This window comes from Watersipora subatra, chromosome 9 (assembly GCF_963576615.1).
Source record: "Watersipora subatra chromosome 9, tzWatSuba1.1, whole genome shotgun sequence".
In the NCBI taxonomy this organism is placed as follows: Eukaryota; Metazoa; Bryozoa; class Gymnolaemata; order Cheilostomatida; family Watersiporidae; genus Watersipora; species Watersipora subatra.
In genome coordinates this window covers 47,230,180-47,255,425 of record NC_088716.1, presented here as the reverse complement: position 1 = coordinate 47,255,425, position 25,246 = coordinate 47,230,180, and the positions used below count along the sequence as shown (strand labels likewise).

The window sequence follows — 25,246 nt, the reverse complement described above, 5'->3', positions numbered from 1 at the left end:
CTGACACGGACATTTCCCTTTGACTACGGACAGCATGTGGAGTAGCTAGCCTTGCTCACAGCCTACAATACTCTCACTTATATACGGTTGGTCCCATAATTTTTTTTATATAATCTAGAAGCCAAGGCTAGAAGTTTGTCTTGTATTTTGTAGAATATTACTGTAAAATCATGTGGGGTTCCTGGCGATTGAGATAAATTTATTGCATGATGCAAGGAAGAATATGTTGATTATTAGAATTTTGCGTCAATTGCCACCTATAATTTACCTGAAGGTAAAACATTTAGTAGAGGGGCCAGTCCTTCAACCTTTCTAAAATTGAATTCCCACTCAAAATTGCATCAGGAAATGCTTTCATTTGTTATCACTTCTCTAGGAAACAGAAAATTTTAGATCAAGACAAAAACAAACACATAGTCAGGTCTTTAAAAAGCAGCGTCATAAAAGCTGAGGCTATGATCAGCTTAGTTGTTCAGATTTGTCTCTCCTATTTAAAATGTAGTACCTGAGGCTATGATCAGCCTAGTTGCTCAGATTTGTCTCTCCTGTTTGAAATGTAGTAGCTGAGGCTTTGATCGGCCTGGTTGTTTAGATTTGCATCATCTGTGTAAAATGTAGTTGCTGAGGCTATGATTAGCCTGGTTGTTAAGATTTGCATCATCTGTTTAAAATGTAGCGACTGAGTATTGATTGACTCATCTAGAGCGCTAAAACTTATTGTAATTCAGAACTGAAGGCCTGTGAATAAAACACTTGAGGGACTTTACATCTCTTACCCTTCATGCATCCTATCGGTATTAAATAACTGCTTCCTTCCTTATTGCAGTTAGCCACCGAGTCTATATTTGTAACCTTTCAAGGATAGGTTTATTCGAAAACGTAATTTTAAGCATGAAACTCTATCTACAATTCATTCACTAATTGTTAAGGAATAGCTATAACCATAACTTATTCAGAGATGAGGAGTACGTGCCTGGTACTGCATTCTTTTAATACCTTAATGGCTATAATTCAATTTGAAATAGAAATGTTTTCCCAACGCTATTTACCCTGAATGCTGCCCCTGAATATCAGCAGATAGCTAGCAGGGTGTCAGCACTATAGTATGCGATGTATGTATATGCAAATATATCCAAGAAAAATTTATTTTCATAAATGCAATTACGAACATAATTTAAACTAAAGAAACCAAAAATTACAACAGATTTAACTTCAGGGAAGGGTACGTTCTGAATACCTCTGAAGCATTTCAGCAGAAAGTTAAATATAGTGGTAATGGTATAATTATAAGTGTGTCAGCATGATGACAGTAAGTATGATAGGACAGTAAGTATGATAGGACAGTAAGTATGACGGGACAGTAAGTATGATGGGACAGTAAGTATGATGGGACAGTAAGTATGATGGGACAGTAAGTGTGATGGGACAGTAAGTATGATAGGACAGTAAGTATGACGAGACAGTAAGTATGATGGGACAGTAAGTATGACGGGACAGTAAGTATGATAGGACAGTAAGTATGATGGGACAGTAAGTATGATAGGACAGTAAGTATGATAGGACAGTAAGTATGATAGGACAGTAAGTATGATGGGACAGTAAGTATGATGGGACACTAAGTATGATAGGACAGTAAGTATGATGAAACGGTAAATGGTTGTTTCTGCACAGACAATGATACTGGTTTAATACAAAAAGGATAGTAATGCAATGTGGACAAAGTCTTTAAAATTTTGTCACCAAAACAAAAGTATTTGCAGAAATATGGAAGAGAATAAATGTATAGATGATGAAATTCAAAGTAGTTTTTGCTCATTATTTCTTTAGCATTTATCTCTTGTCAAAGTTTTGTTAAATTTCCCCAGCACATAAAGGAATACCTTTAAGTTTATCATAGATTTAAAACTGGATAATAGTCAATGTTTACAGTAAATCAAGTTTTTGCCACTCATTCTGTTTATTTTTAGTTAAAAGTTTGTAAAGGTAGAATGTTAGATGATTGAGGTTTAGTGTTGGTTTTGGACTGCACTTTACACATTTTTGGCTATAAATAACTTTGTAATTTATCACTTATCCACAGGAAGTAATATAATTTCAGCAAAATGGTTGCTATAAAGCAACTCCTTGTAAAAGTGCAACTTTTTACATAAAACCATTCGGTCTACCACGGCCATCATTACCTACAACCTCTTTTTGTAAGGCTCACAGTGATCTTAAAGAGTTGCACACACAGTATGAATGTTTTATGAATTACCAGGGGGCAGTAAGAAGGTACATGTATGTATCATAGAACACTTTATTAATATGCACAGTTTTCTTCCAGTGCGTCCAGGAAAATTTCAAAACTCTCTACCAACATAGTTTAGAGTTTATAGGTAGATATAACCTTCATCATCACTGGTTAAGGCCGCTCAGAGCAAATTAGACCATGACACAAAAATAAACTAAACATTTTTAAAATAAAGCATACATTTTGGTAAAGGTTTATGCATAAAGCATTATTTTATATAATCAGTAGTAACACTACCACCCACTGATGCAAGAAATACTATTGCCTTGTCCCAATATCAGTTCACCTAGCTGACACGTGATTTAATAATTTGATCCAAACAGCCTCTCTTCATCTATGGACAGCATCTTCTGCATTCACTTATTAACATGGGAATAACATATATTTGAAACATTGTTAGGTTCACAGACTAAGAGCTAGCAAGGGCTGAAGTAATGGTGAGAGCGCTTTTAAGTACTAGTAAACCAATCAAACTACTAGTCTCTAAGAAATGTGGTGAACTCAGGCTAGTGTAGCCTTAGAGGTAGTGTAGCAGCTGCTGATTTATAAGCAACTTTAATCTTTGTTCAGAATAATATACATAATATCTACAAAACATAGCATTGATGCGCTGCGAGCTTTCTAACCACCCAACTAAAGTAGAATGGCATGTTAGTGGTTTAAACACTGATTGCCATTGTTAAACTAACAGTACCAGTGTTACATTAAACTAAAAAAATATGCTAATAACTAACTTCTATGTGATATTTTGAATGCTTTGCGCAGTTGTGAAAAGACACAAATATACTGTTTAGTCCATGAATATATGAATGAATGTGGTTTATGAATGCGTGAAACTGAATCTACACCAATATTTTTGTATCGATTAAAATTGAATGGCTCAAACCACAGCTAGTTAGCTTACACGGTTGACAAATAGCTGTCATTAGCTATTGTTACTTTCACGTTTCAGAACTACTTTCCGTTTGGATGATTCAAGAACACATGAAAAAACATGTTAAAGATGTGATAGCGTTCTTTTGCCTTTATGCAATTAGCTGAATTTTGGTTGAGAAGCTGATTTGCTAATCTGGTGCCAGTAATTTGTTCTACACTAGTCATTTGGTTTACCTGTAACAACCTCTGCCCAGGTGGTCTCTGCCCAGGTGGTCGTCATCTGACCAGCAAAGGCCTAGCATAATCGTGGAGACTTTACAGCTTGTAAACTACTACTGTTATCGTGAGAGACTGAGCAGGTACAACATTTTTAAAATTAATAAGGTTTAAAGACAACACGCGCTATGGAATTGTGTCGGAAACTTTACACTTCATGAAAGGTCATGGCACTTCTTGCTGCCACTACCATGACATTGGTCTTTCATAAACAACATGTTTGCCAGCATTTTTAAAGATTTTCATAGTAGTGAAGCTAACCAATAAACTCATCTTAATCAATAATCAATTAACTACAGAACACGATGTTCAATGACCAATAATTATTGGTAAAAGCCAGTTAGATCAGAACAATATACCCTGTAGAAGGTTTATTAATATTCATATAACGTTTAGGTATATTGATATTGGTAAATTTTAGTTTAAAGTTGCCATTCAGCATTTATCTTTCTCTGGGACTAGTAAAATTTACATATCACTATGCTCACATGTCTCCGTGATACCCACATCGAGAATGAATTAAGGCACAAGTGGCCATGCAGCCACTTGCCATCATATGCCATGAAGTATTTGCTACTGCGGCATGTTTATTGAATGCTCATCGGGAGGCAGATAGCAGTCAAACAGCTGTCCTGACAAGTTGGTGAGAGCTACCTTGTCTCTCCTGCAAGACTGATACGGTAATAGACTAGCACACCTACTTACACTTACTCATCTGACTACGTCAAGTGTGCTTGTGTATCACCAGCTGTTCCTTTATTAGTCTGAAGTTAGATGAGCTGAATTTGATTTTATGCTTTAATCACTTATTATATGCCTGCGGCTCTTCCCCAAGGCCAGAACTTATTTATTGATACTCATTATAACATGAAAGGCAGTTTATAGACTAGACTCTGATGGATTCTCAAAACTTTAAAAGAACTGTTTAGAATACAATGGAAACTGAATAACCTTCCGCTGACTTGGCTAGAGTTAGCGAGTTTGCATCTCTTGTCATTCGATCGGCTTCATAGGGCTTGCACAGAATTAGTGACATAGCATAAACTTAGGTAGGAATTATAAAACAGGAAAACCTTCACTAAGCTTAGGGAACATCTTATCTGTTTTCATGCATCAAAATCACTAACTCACTATGTTTCCATGATTCGCATGATGTGCATATTTGAGCCAATCCACAAGTTAACCGCATTACGGAAACGGCATAAATCTGTAAGTTAGGTGAGTTTAGCGATTCGCAAACTTTATTGAATCCATCTTGTTTGCGAATAATGGAGACAGCACTTAGGAGTTACGCGCATTAAAATACCGCGCTAGCTATTCAATTTTAAACCTTTTCAATACTTCCGTTCGACCTTTCTCGATCGAGTTTCATATGTTTGACACGCTAACACGTGCGTCGCTAACTATTAGCTCATAGCATACAATTCCTTACCTTTTTTCAAAACGGCGCCAGAGTCAACGCGCATCATGCGAATGTGCATAGAAACATTTAATTCCCACGGTAACACAACTCCAGATCCTCATGATGTGTGTCATGCGCGCCATGGAAATATAGTGAATAGGCTGCTTATTATGCAATGTTTTGTTATTTTTCTTACTCTGCCATTTTGCTGCCTTTTCATGTTTTTCATGGGCAGTTTAAGCTGCTCATAGTAACGTACATACAGTGTTGTTAAAATAAGGAAATCTTTAGAGATGAAAACAAAGAGTAAATACCATTCAATTCACAGCAGGAGCACTCATCTCGAACAACAAAAGAAAATATGAAAAATGAAGCGAAGAGGTTTTTAATAAAATATAGTTTTTCATAGTTAATAGTTGCGCACCCAGTTATCAGCTGCCTTTGCACGGCACGGCACGTGCCCATCCGAGCAGACGTAATATCTCCAGGCCACTTCCTTAAGATGCCTGGCTGTCACAGCCACAGCGTGATGCCATGCGCAAGTGCTAGCACTCCCAACCTTGATAAGTTCTGACTATTGATTGAAGTGCCTATATGTGACTCTCTAGTGGTGATTGTACGTAATAAGCGAAGTAAATGAGTGGAGATAATGGATATGTAAGTGCAGACAAATCACAGTAAAGTACCTATTAAATGATTTAAACATACACTTATTGGGGAAAAGATGGTCGGATTTCATCCAGCCAATAGCTCTTGATTAGCTCTCAGTTGTTAAGCCTTTGCTAATCGTTTAATAGAAATCCTACTTAACTTTCTAGTAATTGAAACTAGGACAGGTGTACTCGAAGTTTACTGTAGGTGGTGTTGTATGGAATGCAAGAGGTAGTACTATACGTAACTCCTTCTAATGTTTACTAGTATTAGTTTATCACTAATAAAAAGGTAATCTATCACTAATGCTGCTTGTCTGTGTTCATGATGACTGTACCGTCACTGTGTTAGCTCCTTTTTTGACCATGTTAGCAATATTGGCACTATGTCAGTATGTACTGTGTTAGCACTGCTTTAACACAGTGCAAGTATTGCTTTAGAACATTGTTATCATTGTGTTATTGTCGTATTCGCATTATATTAGTGCTGTATCAGCAATGCGTTAACACTGGGTAAGTACTGTGTTAGCACTGTGTTAACACTGTTTACCATTGTGTTAAAACTGTTAACAATTTCAAATATGCTGAATCCAAAGCGTTGACCGTCTTTTGCAAGTTTAAATTTTTTGATGTGCCAAACAGATAATTTAGGATCTAGACCCAGAACAAACAAAACAGATCAAATAAATGCTGAAAAAAAGTAAAATTATAACTTTTGAATGTTGAGTGTGATTGCAAAAGATTATAAAAGAAAGTTCAATTAATATACATGCGTACTACCAAAACTTTCTGGATAACTAAACATGGCTAATACATGTACATCTAATACCTGAGGAGATATTTATCCAATCACATAAAAGATAAAAAGCACCTTGTTCAGAAACACTTTGTGTCTGTTTTTTATTTAATCAGACAATTTTCAGTATCCAGGCATAAAAGTTATATTATAAAAACAATAAAAGTTAAATTATAAAAACAATAAAATTTGTATTATAAAAACAATAAAAGTTATATTATAAAAACAATAAAATTTATATTACAAAAACAATAAAAGTTATGTTATAAAAACAATAAAAGTTATATTATAAAAACAATAAAATTTATATTACAAAAACAATAAAAGTTATATTATAAAATCAATAAAATATGTATTATAAAAACAATAAAAATTATATTATAAAAACAATAAAAGTTATATTATAAAAACAATAAAAGTTATATTATAAAATCAATAAAATATGTATTATAAAAACAATAAAAATTATATTATAAAAACAATAAAAGTTATATTATAAAAACAATAAAATTTAAATTACAAAAACAATACAAGTTATATTATAAAAACAAAGCCACTTTCATTAAACTAGTTAGTGAAGCTTTTTTCACACAGCTATTACAGACTACACACTGTTACACAGACTGCTATTACAGACTACACACTGTTACACAGACTGCTATTACAGACTACACACTGTTACACACACAGCTATTACAGACTACACACTGTTACACAGACTACTATTACAGACTACACACTGTTACACAGATTACTATTACAGACTACACAATTTTACACAGACTGCTATTACAGACTACACACTGTTACACAGACTGCTGTTACAGATTATTGACACTTCATTTTACTAAATTCTTAAAAATGGTAGTTCACTGATTTCTTCCTACAGTATATATAAAAATTAGTTCCTTCACTCTGTTAATCTAAGTGGGTGGTAATGTCTACTCAATCTCTGGTCTCCAACCAGAAACCTGAGTTTGAGTACATGCCGTAAGATCTCATTCGTTCCCAATAGCGGCTTTTTGCAGGCTCCTTCACGTTAATTGTTACCGGTAATTGGAATAGCCACGTTAGATGTGCGGGTGTTGTTGCACCCAATGCTCCAATGACTACCAGATTACTGTTGATCTTACATGCCAGCACTTTTCAATCTCCTCTCTGAGTGGGAGATACTTCTCCATTATTTCCTTTTTTCTGACTCAATATATTGTAGTCATGGGGTACTGCTATACCTATTATAGTAGCCCTCAAGCTTTTCTTGTTCACTACAATATTTAGCTGGTTTGCCAAGACACGCTTGTCAGTCCGGATGTCAAAGTCCCAGAGGAGCTCAGCATGGTCATTTTCATTGACCTTATCAGAGATTCTCGCTTTATATATACATATATATACATACAGTAGATAGTATCTACATGTATATAATATATATTATTATATATTTAAATATAAATCTCAAAGTTTGTCCTCTGTCGTTTGGTCTGTCCAGCTACAGTGATTAATATCTAGCAATGAAAAATCTGTATCGCAGAAAATTTGATCTCGGAGCTTCCCGTTCTCCAGGCGATTAACTAACCCATTAAGCTATGCAAAATGCAATGGACTATGTGAGCGATATGAATCGTTATGTGAGTTAAAATACGCAGCGATTTTGCGTTACGTTACGGGTAACGTCACTAAAGCTTGCTCTCAGGGCTCTTATTAGTAAGTTTAGCAATATGGATACTGGCTTACTCAAATTAACCAATGGAATTGTGCCAGGCTAATGGCAAGTGGCAGGCTAATGGCAAGTTGCCGGCAACTACATTATTTGTCACTGTTTATAAGCTATTTTTAATACCCGTGCAATGCTGGGCATTTGTCTAGTATATATACATGTATTAATATATATATATAGACATATATATATATGCATATATCCTGTACATATATTCATCGAATATATTCACCCAATATTCATTCAATCGAGTATATTCATCCTGCATATACGTACATATATATACATATATATACAATTTGTATATACATATATGTATGTATATGTATGTATATTCTAGCTGTGCTTCCCGTCATTGCCCGAGTATTAAAAATCAGTTCATAAACAATGGGAAGTAATGAGAGTTGCCTGCCACTTGCTAATAGCTTGGCACATTGCCAATGGAGAATTTGAGTACGCTTAATGAGAGCTACCAGCTTCTCATGACGTTATGCTAAGACCCTGCATAATACGTAAAGCCGTTGGGTATTTGCACTCATATACCGACATATATCAGCTAGTGAACAAGCCAATTGCTGTGGTCTAATTGGTATGGTGCCAAACTTGTGAATGAGAGTGTTTGAGATCAAAACCTCTTTGGTGCAGATTCTTTATTCTAAGATTTTAATAATTATAGTCGGAATGCAGACATATGATATACTCTGAGTAACATAGATATACATATATAATACAATGCATATATGAATATATTTGTATAAATTTTTTGATCCTTCATTGTAGTAAAGCCAGTCAATCAGATAAATTAATTTGTTGCTGGTTTAAAATATGTAAATTAAACTAACAGATTTTCAGTTTCATCTTTGGTAGAATTGGATTAAATGTTTATTTTGCATTGCTGTATTGCATCTATATGAAAAAATTTAAAACTATCATTTGAGATGCTATTAAGAATTTGCCAAAGCTTTGCTTAAGAGTTATCTCTTTCAATTCTAATTAGAGTGCTATTCTCAGTTTGAATTTTTTTTCAACAACTTTCAAATTTGCTTGATAAGTTTGAAAAACATTTTCTATATTTTAATACAGACTCTTGTAATAAAATGATATTTTGTAATGCTCGTGCATATGTCAGGCCAAAAACTTGAGCCCTAGAAATAGCAATACTTCTATAGGATTATATGATAGCAAAATATCGGATGTATATAACGTATGAACAGCGTAATACCTCATAAGAGGTATTGTGTTTCATTAAGCCTTGTCAGTGTCAGAAAGTCAAGCTGGAGATATCAATGAATGCAGCTTACTAAATCACACGGACATCCAAAGAAAGAATGTAACTAGAATGACTAGATAAACACAAAATGCAGGTAGCGACAGAGTGCAGGTAGTGAAAGAGGGCAGACAGCCACAAAGATCAGATGGCTACAGAAGGCAGGTAGCCACAGAAGGCAGATAGCGAAAGACAACCGGTGGTGAGAGAGAGAGAGAGAGAGTGCAGGTAGTGACAGAGTGCAGGTAGTCACAGATTGCAGGTAACCAGAGAGGCAGGTAACTCCAGAAGGCAGGTAACAAAAGAGGACAGGTAGTGAAAGAGTGCAGATAGTAGAAAAGGGCAGGTAGCCAAAGAGTGCAGGTAGACACAGAGGGCAGGTGGCTACAGAAGAAAGGCAACTAAAAAATATTTTACAAAACAAAGTACAGTGAGCAACGCAGCCATTCTTGCAACATATTGCTATTGTTTGGAATCATTACCAGCAATTCATTCGCATCTAAGCAGATTTTGTCATGTTTTTCTCAAAGCGCATAAAAAACAATATAGTAATGACAAAACAATCAAAATGCAACCGTGTTAATCTTAACAGGCCATAAGCTAGTCGTATTCTTGGAAGAGTCAGGTAATATTCAAGACAAAATTGATAAACTGCAACAGTACGCCTACTCCGTTTCATGTAAGACCCAGCGACATAAATAAATCACTTCTTAGCTGTCTTCAATATTAAGATCTTTGTTTTTTAGCCGCTATGATCTTAAATACACGTACAGTCCTCATTGTACACGTACAGTCCTCATTGTACACGTACAGTCCTCATTGTACCTGCAGACAGTGATTTCCCTTTAATACTACTTGCTGAGACTGATCTTGAAAATAATCAACTATTGATTACCACGATCTTTATTCATGCTCTGAACTTGGATAAATATTAGTATTAAAGACTCTGGTAAACTTGGCACGCAAATGATTATCTCTTTGTAAGACTTCGAGTGATGCGCTTTCAAACCAATACTTAAATGCTTGTAACTATGTTCTATCAAGAACTACACGTACATGCTCGACAGCCTTTCATGCAATCACAGAAGAGACAGGAAATTTTAAACTTAAAAAGTTCAACTCGTAAATTGCTGCTTTTGTGAGCGGCAAAAATTAACCTGTCATAATGCAATTATATTTATGTAATGTAAGTTGGGGCTTTGCTTAGCATTGGATCATTTCCTTTTACCATAATTATAAATACCCTGTGTATGCAGTTTATTATGTAAGAAAAACATAACATCTATTAAGCAAAGATTGGAAGCGAATGGTAGTTTACCGGTCTTATAAAGTTGATTAAGTTTTTGCTTGAAAGTGATGTTCAGGAAAATATTTTCTCAAGCTTCTTATACTAGAGGCTTGCTAAGGCCATAATTAATTACAATTATTTTGAAAAACTATTACAGACACGAGTGTACTGCAAATATGAAATTGCTTAAATAGAATATTTCACGTTAAATTATAAGTTTAAAATACTGATAGAATAAAACAGTGGATAGAAACTTCAATCCTCTTTTGACAGTATGAGCTCTCAAGTTAGTAAAATTTTCATTTTGAAGAATAACCACGGAGTTACTAAAGTCTTGAATGCTTACAAAACTGTATTTTCATTCTTGCGCTAACACTGTTTGCCATATAAAAACAGGTTAAGTACAGATGTGCATGTGCTTAGCATGCGAGGACATTCAATAGCTCACATTATAAACTTGCCTAAAGTCCTACACGATATGGATTATAAAGTAGTCTGTATGGATGTTCACTACAAAGGGGCTGCTTTGTTACTGGACTACCTAGTTTCAGTTCAAAGTTGTACGCATAATATGATAGATTGGCGTTAGGTTCTTTACCAAAGGAGATAATTGTTATAAGCTAGGAATTTTTGACACTTGCAGACAGGTATCAATCAGCTGACATGGGTCAAGCGGAAGAGTACACTCTTGCTCAGGCAGATGATCCGATGCTGGAGGAGAGCTCGAAAGCGAATGGAGAGGGACTCAAATACACAGCGACCAGGACCCGAACACCAACTAAACTTCGCGGGGTAATATTCTAAAAGGAATACAAACTTTCTTTTAATTTTTGCCATTTATAAAGTATTTAGCAGGTATGCCATGTTAAACTGAATATAGAAATAAGTGATTGAGATGGTTTGTGAAACAGCGTCTGATAAATTACTATGTCTATGCATTACCATGCATATATTATCTGCGAGTAATGATGGAATTATAGCACAGAAATATAATAGATTTGTCTTGCTTTGGGTTTAAATAATGACACATTTTAACTATGTTTATGCAGATGTTTGAAAGCCTAATTAATTTGCCTATTTTTGCCTAATTAAAGCCTAATTTAATTGTATGCATACTACTACTGTTTGGTTAGTATCAGGCTTTGATTATTTTTTAAACTGGAGTAGAAAAGAGTTGATTAGAAACACGGTAAAAGCTTTGTTTTGTTTCAAAATCACCAAGTAGATTTTTGCTGAGCTTAAAGACAATTATAAAACAAAGCAACTAAATTTAACTACATTGAAGCGCTATTGCTCTTTAGGCGCTAAAATGGTCAAAAGACAATCTGTTGCTGCTGATGACAGTTGCCGGGGTTCTCCTCGGCATCATTCTTGGATTCTGTGTAAGACTTGCTGACCCAAGCAAGACAGCGATCATGTTGATCAGCTTTCCTGGCACAATACTCATCAGAATGCTGAAGATGTTAATCATTCCTCTGGTAGTCTCAAGCCTCATTTCAGGTAGGAATGTTTCCAAGATGTGTACATGTACATGTAGCTAGTGCTAGAAATATATATTTAGTGTTATAAATAGATATTTAGTCTATAAATCAACATTTGGTGATATAAATAGACAGAAAATAATATAAATAAACTACATGGTTAGATAATTTTGAGAACAATAAAAATGTATAAAATAGTAACTTGCTTCATCACTTCTCATATATGTGGAGCTGTCTTTTGTTAGTTAGATGTAACCAGCAATTTGGTTCTGCAGTTGGTTTGGCGTGTCAGCATTCCAAAAATGATTAATAATTGGTCATGAATTTATCACTTTGTTTCATTAGTCAGTATGGATTTCTCTAAAAACAGTAATTTTCATGCCTTAAAAACTGCTGTTGCAGGTTTGGCAAGCCTCAATCCAAAGGCTTGTGGTAAAATGGGATCTAAGGCTTTAATCTACTATTTCACAACGACCGTTATAGCCATCATTATTGGCATCTCACTTGTTGTTGCCATTCACCCAGGTGAGCAGTAAAGCCGTAATCATGGTTAGAAAAGATTGAAGTCTAAATATGAAACAGTATGTGATATTTTATTCGATCTTTTTGTTGCAAAATTAATTTTTTTACAGACACGATGATTTGTATCTAAAAGTCTGCAACTAATTTAAACTATAAAAAATTTGTTCAGGCTCAAATATTATGGTATGAACTTTTGATTTTTGAAGGAAATCCAGCAATGAAAAATAATGTAGAACGACAGGAGAGAGATATTTCTCAAGGAAAGATTTCAACTCTGGATGCTTTTCTTGACCTCATCAGGTAAGGAGAGCATCTTCATATCTGGTATGCATCTAACCTTTTTCTTACATTGGTTCTTTTTTTCATAGCTGGTAGATAAGATATCCTTTGAATTAAGTAGGCTCAGCCTACTTCATATCAGATAAACTAAATATCTGATAATAGTTTACCAATCAACTTACGGTAATTAGTGAAATATATGAGTGAATTTGAGCCATAATAATATCCAACACCTTTGAGTATTATTATGTAGTACAGTAGCCCAATATTAAAAAAAAACTAAGAGAGCACGATGTGGTCTACTGGAGTATAGGGGTGGTTTATAATGCAAACTCGAATCAATGCAAAAAGCCAGATAGCATCTTAAAGCTGTTTGTGTTCTTCACCAAACAATATTTTCTATCACTTCACGGTAAGAATATAAAAAGTTTTTGCAAGTTCTTTCTGTCAGTGATGAAGTTTATTGTGCATGATTGAATCCTGCATCTAAAGTTTTTATAAACCATCACCATATTGTCTCAATAAAAACATTTAGAATGTTAGGAGACTTTTTATATGTTTGTAACAAAACTGCAGTACCATAATCATGCAACATTTTCTGCTATGAATCTCAATAAACGCTTACAAGACTCGGTTAATTGTATGTATTTGAGAGTACAAAGTCTTTTGGCTGGTGGCAACTAAGCTTTGCAATAGATCTCTTTGATGCAATTTAGGAGCTTCCTAAATAAATGCCAGCTGTGCAGATTCGTTACACCATATAAAGCATTTGTAGCAGCAATTGAGTAAATTACAAGATGTCTGTCACGCTCATCGATTAAAGCTTTAATCGACTTAATAAAACATGAACCATCTAGAGTATAACAAAACATAATCAACCTTCAGAATTATAGTAAAAAACTATTAGATCATGCTCAATTCTTTTGGTTTTTTACAATGTTTAGCTCTGGCAAAGTTAAAGTTTTAGATTAATTAGCATTGCAGGAAGATGAATTTGAAAGAGAACACATTTACCAGCGCAGTGTCAAGTGGTACATGAGAGATGACATTGTCTCGAGCACTTGTCATCAAGTGCCTGTTAATTGGTCAGTGCACTCGCTAGTATCGACTTGCACTAGAGCCTACCCATTTCTAAATGACATCTTATAGAAATGAACCGATGTGAAACATCTCTGAGTAAAGGAGTTTATTAACTAGACTAGTTGTTATCTTTCCATTTAATAAAGACGTTGCTCGGGTTTATATTAGGCACAGCGTGTAAACATGAAAAGCTCTCAGTAGATAGAAAATCGTCTGATGAAACAAAATTGAAATACGAGCATAAATTATGTGGAGTGTTTTAAAAAAAGCAATTTTAATATTGATCTAATATTCTAGCATTGATCATAAACATCAACTTTATGTATCATATTTCCAATAGCTTGGCTATATGGCAGACTTGCAAATTGATTTAGAGAACGCGCCGCAGTAATACCTTAACGCAACCATTTTATTTTACTTAGATAAAAGAGCAACAGCAGTTTTGTATAAAAGTTCTATAGCGTTTCGCAATTGAAATCCAGCATTCGACACTAACAGGAAATTGATTTATAGCATTAAAAATTACAGTTTACTTAACAAAGTTCAACGGCTGTAACGAGTATTTGCCAGTTGCCTGACTACACAAACTTAAATTCTGCAGTTGCAAGCCATTTCCTGTGAGATACTTGTAGCAGGAAATTAAAAAGGATTTAAATTGTCCCGAAATCAATAAGTTTTATTTAGCTGTTCAGTCGTACAGGTAACATCGTCGTTATCTTCACACAGTCAGCTAGTGAAGATACCCCATTGCCATCTGCTTGCTTCCATAGGCCTCAAGCATTTTCTCTCAGCTAAAACTTGCACATCAATAAATTATACTTATAAGCAACCGGTTCTTTGTCTAACAAAGGCCTCTGTTGCCATAATTTTAAGTGTTTTTATTTCAGGAATACTACAAGTATGAAAAATAATCTTTGCTTCTTGTGAACAGTTTAATTGCAATAGATTTTAAGTGTTTTTATACCAAGAAAACTACAAATATGAAAAAGAATCTTTGCTTCTTGTGTGAATAGTCTAATTGCGGTAAATTTTGAATGTTTTTGTACCAAAAATGCTACAAGTATGAAAAAGAATCTTTGCTTCTTGTGAATAGTCTAATTGCGGTAGATTTTAAGTGTTTTCATACCAAGAAAACTACATGAAAAAGAATCCTTGCTTCTTGTGTGAACAGTCTAATTGCGGCAGCGCATATTTTATAGGAATTTATTCCCAGAAAATCTTGTGGCATCATGCTTCCGACAAGACAAGACTCGATACAAAGAGGTTAAAGTAGAAACAACACAGGAAGATGTAAACGCTACTACCACTGCTATGGCTCTAGGCAATCTTACCACCAGTAAGTATTGACAATCGCTATTCTGACTCCAAACAATCTTACTAATAGTGTGCATTGAGAATCTAATAAAGGTTTGCAAATTAAATAATTTGTCACACTGTAGTTGCTTTCCAATTTTTATTTATCTTGCACCAGACTTCAGATCGAACATATATAATTCAAACAGTACTTAGTAAATCGAGTAAAAAATTGTTTCTGTTAAGCTGAAAACATTATATTGTTTTTTTTTCTGATTTGTACTCGGTTTAAATTGATGTTAGTTATTGAAGCAGATTTATAGATACTTCAAAATATAGCCAATCTTTGTTGGATAGTTAGAGAGTACATGATAAAAACAGTGTATATCTAAAATTACAACGCAAATAATTAAAGAATACTTATTTCAGACAGTGTATATAGTGAAATAGTTTGTTGTTGACATCATTTAGTATGTATTATTTATTTACTGTTTTGTTTATAGGAACAAACAAAACTTTTACATTAAAGCATTTTTAGAAACTGTAATCTCTGTATTATTGATAATTTACATTTAATATAACAGAATGAATTCTTGTTCGCTACAATTATCCGAATAGAATTTTAATTCAATCCAAATTTATAAGAGTCATTAAATCTCTTTAAATTAATTTGAGTGCTTACAAATATGTCAGCTGGCACACACACTGTTTACTATTATATAGATGCTACCACTATGATGCCTTCACCAGTGGTGACTACCCCTATAATCGACTATGCCAATGTTGATCGGGTCATTGAAAATGTCGACGGTATAAATGTACTTGGTGAGTAGGATGTCTACAAGAGTTGTCTTAAGATTGGTTTAAAGTAAAGACAACTCCAATATACAAACACATCCGATACAGCTCCTCAAATATCTAAATTTTTATCAATTTTATAAAAGGAGCCAGAAAGTCAAATCCAGACCTTAATAAATATTACAATGATGAGTATTATACCATTACCATACACACGTACATGTATATACAGTACCATAAAAACTTATAATTGCAGCTTAATCTGAACAACTTAAGTTGTTTAAGAATAAAATGGCAAAAATTACAAATTATTCTTTATCATAAATCTTTCCATCGTTGCAGCTGTAGAACTTAAAACATTTACATTTATACGTATAAATCCCAAAGTTTGTGGTTCTCTGTCATTGTCATCCTTCGGTGTCTGTCTAGCTACAGCTATTAAAATCTAGCAAGGAAAAGTCCATATGGCCGAAGATTTGATCTCAGATCCTCCCATTCACAAGGCAACAAACTGATATATTAGGCTACACGAGATGCAATGAATGCATTAGCTGGTATGAGTCATTATCTGGGTTAAAATACGAATAGCAACTTTATGCTAAGCGCAACATCAGTAAAGCTTGCTCCCACGGTTCTAATTAGTGAGTTTGGCAATACGTATACTAGCTTATTCAAATTTACCAATAACAACTACATTACCTGCCACTGTTTATACACTGTTTTTAATACTCGTGCAACACCGTTCATTCGGCTAGTATATGTGTATACCTGTAAGACAAATATGTATATGTTTATAAGACATATAAGTATATAAGACATTTATGTACAGTGTATATGTGCATATAAGACATACTTGTATATGTATGTAAGATGTATATAAAATATATGTATATGTGTACAAAACATGTTAGTATATGTATATAAAACATATATGTATATACACTGTATGTATATACATATGTAAGACATATATGTATACATAGGTGGTCAGTGTAAGGACTCAGTATTTCAAAATAAAGTAACTGAAATTTTGTTTTCTTGTGCCGATGGTTTAAATCTTTTTGCCCTCCTACAATTCATTTAATTAAAGTTTTTACTTGTCTATTTCACATTACCTTCCCGTACATCTATTTAACATCTTATATGCAATTCTATGTTTGCCTACAAAATTTTTAACTAATTCTCTTTGCAGCATGCTTTGTAAGCTTAACTCAATAAATGATTTTGTAGGCATTATATGCTTTTGTATTGGATTCGGAATTGTGCTCTCGCAGCTAAGTGAGAAAGCACCACTACTTGTGAAGTTCTTTGCAGAGTTGAGTGAAGTTGTGATGGCGCTTGTCAGCATTATTATGTGGTAAGCTGACATAAGAGTACTTGTCAGTACTTGTCAGTACTTATGGTTGCATTTAGTTCTTGATGCAATACTCTCTCTAAAAGAAGACAAGGGCAGCATCTACGTTGTGCTGTCCATAAGCTAATAGTTCAACCTTAGCGAGTTTATCTTTTGGCAAGTAAAACATGAATTTATGGCCGGCAAATGTTTGTGCTATAGAAAGTTACATTCGTTAGCATGAAACCAAACATTAAATAATCTAAAGTTTTTTAAAGGTCAAGGCGCCATGACATTGCTATGGTCTGAAAGCATTAGCTAACAACCCATTTAGATTGTGTACAATAGCATTGGTCTTCAAGGATGAAGCTTGCCTGTAAAAATAGGCTATCTTCCACCCTTTAATCAAGTGCAAGCAGCATTGTTTCTAAGGCTTCTTTTCTATGCATATGTAGGTATTCACCAATTGGAATCATGTTCCTGGTGATGGGAAACATTTTGGCAATAGAGAACCTGGCTACAGTCGCCGCTACCTTAGGCAAATACATGTTGACAGTCTGCGCTGGTCTAATCATTCATGGAGCTATGATTCTACCCACCATTTACTTTATAGTTACGAGAAAGAACCCCTTTATCTATTTAAAGGGTGTCTTGCAGGCCTGGCTAACCGCTCTAGGTACAGCCTCAAGGTATTTCTTAATCTCTCTTGCCTCCATTTCATTAAATATTATACTATAGTTTTAATATATTATACTATACTATTATATTATATTATTAAATAATACTATTATATTATACTATACTACATGTACTATATTATTATATTATACTATTATATTGTACTGTTGTATTATTATATTATACTACTAGAAAATTTCTAGAAATTCCACTGTCATACAGCCCACGATCAAAGTGATATTGGAAAATAAGAAAGGATACTGATGGTTGAGAAATGCAATATTACCAGTCAAATGGCACTGCAGTGCAATAGGATAACTGCAAAAGTAGCTGTAATGTACTGGGTGTGGGTGTTAATATATACAACAAACAGCGATAATGAAAGGAAAAGGTTATATGTTTACATCTCTCCCCTACAATAGGAGAAATGCAATATTGGCCAATATTAGAAGGAAAATGCACGGATATTATTAGAATAACCAGTATTATTAATATAGTAATAATATAAAACCAATGCACAATTTGTTTACATTTCAAAACGCCATAGCTAAAAATATCAAAAAGTTGTGATATTTATATAGATTTTTAGAAAATCTGTACTACGTAGTCATTGTTCTGAAGTCATCCAAACTTATAATTAAATATTGTAATAATCTCATAAGAATCGTTAGAAAAAAATATCATCGTCATTTCCTTTACTTACACTGCTTTGGACATCAGTAAGAATACCAAAGTACTCAAAAGTTTCCAAAATGTCAGTTACTTTGAAATCGGCAAAAAGGAAACGATTTGTGTACTTCTACGTTAATTACAGAAACCTTCGGCAATTCTACAATGCTATAGACTGGTGAAATGTGCACGTTATTTTTTCGTGAAATGCGCACGACTTAATCGTTCTATTCTCTGTCGCTCAGCGTTTCAATTTTCGGTCTTAATTTTGAAAAAAACAAGGCTTAGCAAGTTTTAATAACGATTTTCGGCCAAATTAATCTGTCTATTTGTGTATAATCTGATCAGATGAGTAAGGTTTAGAAATATGTCGACAATTTTCAAAGACTTGGTAACATATTCAAATAGGCTTATATGTGTTTTGTATCGTTATTATACTTTAACGACTTTACAAAAAGATGGCTAAATTTGTTGATGAGATTTCAAAACAAGGGTTTGTGACGTTGTTGATGAATAATTTTCGTAAGTTGTGTGCACATGCATTTATCATAAAAACTCTCAAAGTTCACTCTCGCTCGGTTGGTCGTGGGATTATATAACACTATTATATTATACTATTATATTATACTATTATATTATGCTATTATATAATACTATTAAATTATACCATTATATAATATTATTATATTTTACTATTATATTATTATATTATACTATTATATTATGCTATTATATTATACTATTATATTATTATATTATACTATTATATTATTATATTATACTATTATATTGTTATATTATACAATTATATTATTATATTATACTATTATATTAGTATATTATACTATTGTATTAGTATATTATACTATTATATTATACTATTATATTATTATATTATACTATTATATTATTATATTATACTATTATATTGTTATATTATACAATTATATTATTATATTATACTATTATATTATTATATTATACTATTATATTATACTATACTAACTATAGAAGGATCTGTTCTAAATGCATCAGATGTCTAGTTTATTTCTATTAAAATGCTTTATTTCATGTAGCGTTTTGACAAGACCAGCTAACTTACTCAATTATTACTTTACCACTTTGAAATGTCTTACCATTATTAAAAATATTATCTGGCTTTTAATGACAGTAAAACATTTTAAAATAATGATAGTAATACTGGCTCAATTAGCTGATCTTGTTTCAACATTACAGGAAACAAAGCAAGCATTTTAATGGCAATAAACTAAATTCCTGATAGATGCAGATACGATTTATGACTAACTACTAACTACTAATATATATCCATGTAAGCTAAGTTAATCTTTTCTGACCATATTTTAAAATCAACACTAAACCATAGACCTATTAACTATACTAATAGTTATTAACTAAACTAATAATACAGTTAATAGGTCTATGAACTAAACGGTCCCCAAAATATGCTGAAATGGTTTATACTATCAACTGCTTGGTAATACATGTATAATATAATACATAAATCTTTTTTGTAGTTCTGCAACTCTCCCAGTCACGTTCAGATGCTTGGAAGAAAACAACAACATTGACAAGCGGGTCACAAGATTTGTCCTTCCTGTTGGAGCGACAGTTAACATGGATGGCACAGCACTTTATGAGGCAGTAGCTGCCATTTTCATTGCCCAGCTGAATGGCATTAATTTTTCCTTTGGTGAAATTATAACTGTCAGGTAAGGCCAAAGTAATGATAAAAGAGGTCATCTCGAGGGACTTCTATAAAAACTGTTTTACAATATGTTCTTCCCTGTTTGTTCTCATAAATATACAACAGTTACTGGATTCGTCCCTCCCAGTTTTAAGTTAAAAGTAGTAGGTCAAGGGCTTTTGATGCATACATTTATGGTAAAATGCTAACAATATATTTACATGTATATATAGTGTATATATAATGTATATATACATTATATGTAATGTATATATATATACAGTATATATACAGTCTATATATACAGTATATACAGTATATATAATGACGGTTTATATACTGTATATACATTATACACAGTATATATACTGTATATATACATTATATACAGTATCAATTCAATTTCTGCATTCAAAGATTAAAAATTAAGGCAAAATTTTTAGAATGTGGTTTGAAAACATCTAAGATAGCTGGCTTCCTAAATATGCTGTCAGTCTATAACTTTAGCAGTAACTCCCCTTGCTAATCAGAAATATATTAATGTTAACCTGCAGAATTCTGGGTACAGCTACAGGTCTAGAAGTCCATCTGTTCTAGGCCTCTCACCCTCAAACACTTTGTTTATAGCCTGACAGCTACTTTAGCAAGTGTGGGAGCTGCAAGCATTCCAAGCGCTGGGCTCGTCACCATGGTAATGGTCTTAATTGCTGTTGATCTGCCACCTGAAGATATCGGAATAATCGTCACTGTTGATTGGCTACTGTAAGTATTTCTGATGGATACAGCAAATTAAAACTCCTGTTTGATCATTTTTATGATGAAGAATGCTTTCAGATTCTCTACTTGTAGGAGTATGCAATTATAATACAAAGTGACGTTCAGATTCTAATTGCATATATCTGAAAAAAGATCATATTTCTAAAATAAATCTGACACTTTTTGCCTCAATTAGGGTACATGATGATATGTGATAAGCGAGTTGGTAGGCTCAATTGACAGTGAATACTGTTGACGTACTGGCACACAATGTACTAATTGGAGCTCTTTATAAGCGTTTTAACAATGTTAGGCTACAATAACTATGTGGTATATACTAGAGATGTTGTATTCGATTTGTATGTAAAAAACTAATAGGGTAGTTAGAAGACAACTCCAATTTTATGGAGATGCATAAGATTAAACACACGCTTTCATGTAGTCTGTTACATGATAAATATTTTGTTGGTATTTCATCACACATACTTTCTTCCTAGGAAATCTGAAATTACTCTGAATAAGATATTTAATTATGGCTAATTTTTAATTTGCTGAGAGTAACTATAACCTTAAAGCATGTCAATATCTTTAGAAAAAAATACACAACTCCAACTGACTGCTCTAGAATCTTAAATTTGGCATATTGAATTGATTGTTTATGGAATTTTTTCTGATCTCTAGAGTTTCGTTAGAGTCATCATTATTTGTTTGGTTTAGTTAGATACTGGCTGTTACTAAAGCTTTTAGAGACAGATATTTAGCCGTTAGAAACCGTGCCTGTGCACAGGTTACGAAATCCTTGCTACAACCTTGCAGGTCATGATATTCAGGCAACATCCTTGCAGACAAACTTCTTAGTGAGCGCGAAGCTTCTTTTTCACTTAGACCTTTCATGTGTGCAACCAATCAATAATTCAAGTTATATAATCTATACATGTAAATGTGAGTGTCCGTCCGTCATTCGTCCATCTAGTTATAGCGATGAAGTTTTAGTAACAAAAAATCTGTTTCACAGATGATTTAAATTTGCGACATTCAAATTGCAAGTCAAAAACAAGTGTGCGTATTCATTAGACTAAAGCATTCTTATTGCTTTCAATTCTTTATCTATCTTTGTCGCTGTTGCAGGTTACAAACGAAACATGCAATTTTTATTAATAATTAATAGTTCTTTTTGCGTTTATTTTCCTTTTGAAATTTTTTACCAGCTATTTAAAAATTCATTAACAATTTTTTCAAATTGTAATTTTAAATGTGCCATTTACATTTAAAATGTACTGTTGCACCATATTTCCAGTTTCTCTTAAGAGCGATAGCTAAATGTACAAAGTGCAAAAACAAAGTATCCTCATGCGCCTTACTAATATATGTTTGCACCGGTATACTTGCCAATATTGTTCATCAAAACATTGAACACAACGAGCTTCTGCTGCAGCAGTAACCTTTTTTCCACACTGATATATAGTCATGGCCAGTCATTGCTATTATAAATTCAACATACTCATGGTTTTTATTTTGTTTTCTCAGTTCGTATTGATTGTATCAGCATCAAATAATTTTTTGTAATCATTGCAGCAAAACAGACTATTTAGCCATCATTTGCCAATTAATTAGCCATCAATTGCCACCAATTATTTAACATTTAAACACCTTTACAGTTGTTTCATTTTTTTTCTCAATTTATTCAAACTGCCTAAAACATTTTTCTCATGAGATGAAAATTAAAAGTTAAAGTAGTAAATGATGTATATGTTCAATAAAAATAAATCTTTTGTGCAAAGGATTTTTTAGCATTCATCTAGTTACCACATAGTCTGAGTTCCATAAAACTGAGGGGCCATCTACCACAATACCTAAGTATAGTGTTTTGTGTTCAACTACTCATCATAAATCACTGTACCTTACAGAGATCGATTTCGCACTTCAGTGAATGTGTTAGGAGATGCATTTGGAGCTGGGATTGTGCACCATCTATCCATTGATGACTTGAATAAAGAAAACACTGAGGAAGAGAGTGCACAACTCCAAACTGTCGCGGTTGAAGAAACGGAATAATATTTGGATAGATACCACGCAACTGTTCTTTACAAAAAGTGACCAATTACATTGCAAGCTTTTGATTCATGACTGAAATTTCATCAGAAAACATCTGACCTATTTTTTAATCGGCACCGTAGAATATACCCCCCACCCTTAATATTAATCGGCTAGGGTAGTGTATAGGGTAGTAGTGTATAGGGTAATGTCTCCTTGTACTCAAATAGCCTTAATTTGTTAAAAAATCTTTAAAAACACAGAAATATTTCTATGAAAAGGTGAAACTGCATTTTCACCATGGATAAAAGCTGGTGCCTAAAACAGAAGCATTACGAAATCGGTTGGCTACCCATGGACCGATTTGTATGAGTATTGATGGAAATTTCATCTTTGGCAGTGTCTTTGCTGGCTAATAAGAATGGAGATACAATGTCTGATCTAAAATGTAGCATAAGAAAGGATGAATTCAATGAACAGTTGCTAGCAGGTGTCCGTAAGTAGGGCTCATCTGTTTTTGTTATATAGTTAACTGTCCAATGCTGGACAGATGAAATAGCTGATATTTATCATAAAACAAGCACTACAACAACAATAATTAATAAAGTAACTGTATATATAAGCATTTTTAAGTTATTTAAAAGTTGTTGTGACAAAAACAAATATAATTTATAAATAACTTGACTAGTTCTATGTAGGCAATAAAGAGAGAAGACCTGAAACATTCATGTATTTAAATTTAGTTTATTCCATAGTGTTGCCCAACTATACCTTTAGCAAGTTAAAGTTTTTTTAATAGTTTTAGTTCCATAAACATGTGAGCGTGTAAGTAAATGTTTAATATAGTGTTTTGAGCTAGCATTAGATGTCTATTTACACAACAAGCAAGTGTCAGTTAGGAGGGCTTGCAGATGTCACATACTAAGTGTGCTGTACAGCTGAACAAATGTCACTACTGTGTTACTACAGTTATGTTTAATATAGCATGTAGATCTATGGCTGATTAATAAATAAATGTATTTTTGTATGGTCTATTGCTTGAATGCTGGTCTTTCATAGATTTATGTACGACAATCTTTCTTTGCATTGATGAATTAGAATGACTTCTAAGAACTTGTGATTATATTGCAAGTCGTAACCCACACAATGTCTATAACAGGCTTCAAGAGTTTCTATAAGTCTGTCAGCAAGGTGGCAAATAATTTTAGGTAAAACTGTGTACACCAGATAATAATCAGGCAGGCTGACTAAATTTTTGATTGATCAGTAATATTTTAAAAATTGTTTTTGATGGCCAACTCAAAATGCGCCTAACAAACAGCCATCTTGCAGTTTTACTTTTTCAATTTCCAGATAATTGTTTGATTGTGAAATTTGAATCATGCAGATCAAGCAAACAGTTTCACTTTATCAAAGCAGGTCAAGCGCACAGTTTCACTTTACCAAAGCAGATCAAGCACACCGTTTCATTTTCTCATGCAGATCAAGCACACAGTTTCACTTTCTCATGGCAGATCAAGCACACAATTTAATTAACTTTTTTATGGCAGATCAAGAAGACAGTTTCACTTTCTCATGCAGATCAAGCACACAGTTTAATTAACTTTTTCATGGCAGATCAAGAAGACAGTTTCACTTTCTCATGCAGATCAAGCGCACAGTTTCATTTTCCAATGCAGATCAAGCACAGTTTCACTTTCTCATGGTAGATCAAAAACACAGTTTCACTTTCTCATGCAGATTAAACACACAGTTTCATTTTCTCATGCGGATCAAGCACACAGTTTCACTTTCTCATGGCATATCAAGAACAACGTTTCACTTTTTCATGCAGATCAAGCATACAGTTTTACAATGTAGACATAAATATAAATTTTCCATTGTAATGCTCCAACAACCAATAGGAGTAGCAAATGCATTTGTCCGTAATGTTTATCTGCAGTTGAAGTGCTTGTTAGCAACTCAAATTAGTCAAACAGTTATAGCAGGTTATTAGCTAATGTACACTCTGCTTTAAGCTAAAGAGGTAATAAAATGCTATGTTATAGAACATACACAC

At 33.4% G+C, this 25,246-nt stretch overlaps 1 protein-coding gene across 1 annotated transcript; it reads left to right on the top strand.

Moving 5' to 3' along the window:
- On the top strand, positions 1-23,208 carry LOC137405146 (excitatory amino acid transporter-like). Its single transcript, XM_068091371.1, has 12 exons — positions 1-86; positions 11,203-11,351; positions 11,861-12,059; positions 12,443-12,565; positions 12,769-12,862; positions 15,121-15,257; positions 15,938-16,039; positions 17,243-17,369; positions 17,801-18,034; positions 20,228-20,422; positions 21,025-21,159; positions 23,061-23,208. The coding sequence occupies exons 2-12, from the start codon at positions 11,223-11,225 to the stop codon at positions 23,206-23,208; spliced, it is 1,623 nt and encodes a 540-aa protein (XP_067947472.1). The 5' UTR covers positions 1-86; positions 11,203-11,222.
- Positions 23,209-25,246: the final 2,038 nt, after the last annotated feature.

Coding starts and splice junctions, on each gene's coding strand:
- LOC137405146 (XM_068091371.1), top strand. CDS start 11,223: ATGGGTCAAGCGGAAGAGTACACTCTTGCTCAGGCAGATGATCCGATG. Junction 12,863..15,120: donor GCTTTTCTTGACCTCATCAG/GTAAGGAGAGCA, acceptor CATATTTTATAG/GAATTTATTCCCAGAAAATC. Junction 16,040..17,242: donor CGACGGTATAAATGTACTTG/GTGAGTAGGATG, acceptor ATGATTTTGTAG/GCATTATATGCTTTTGTATT.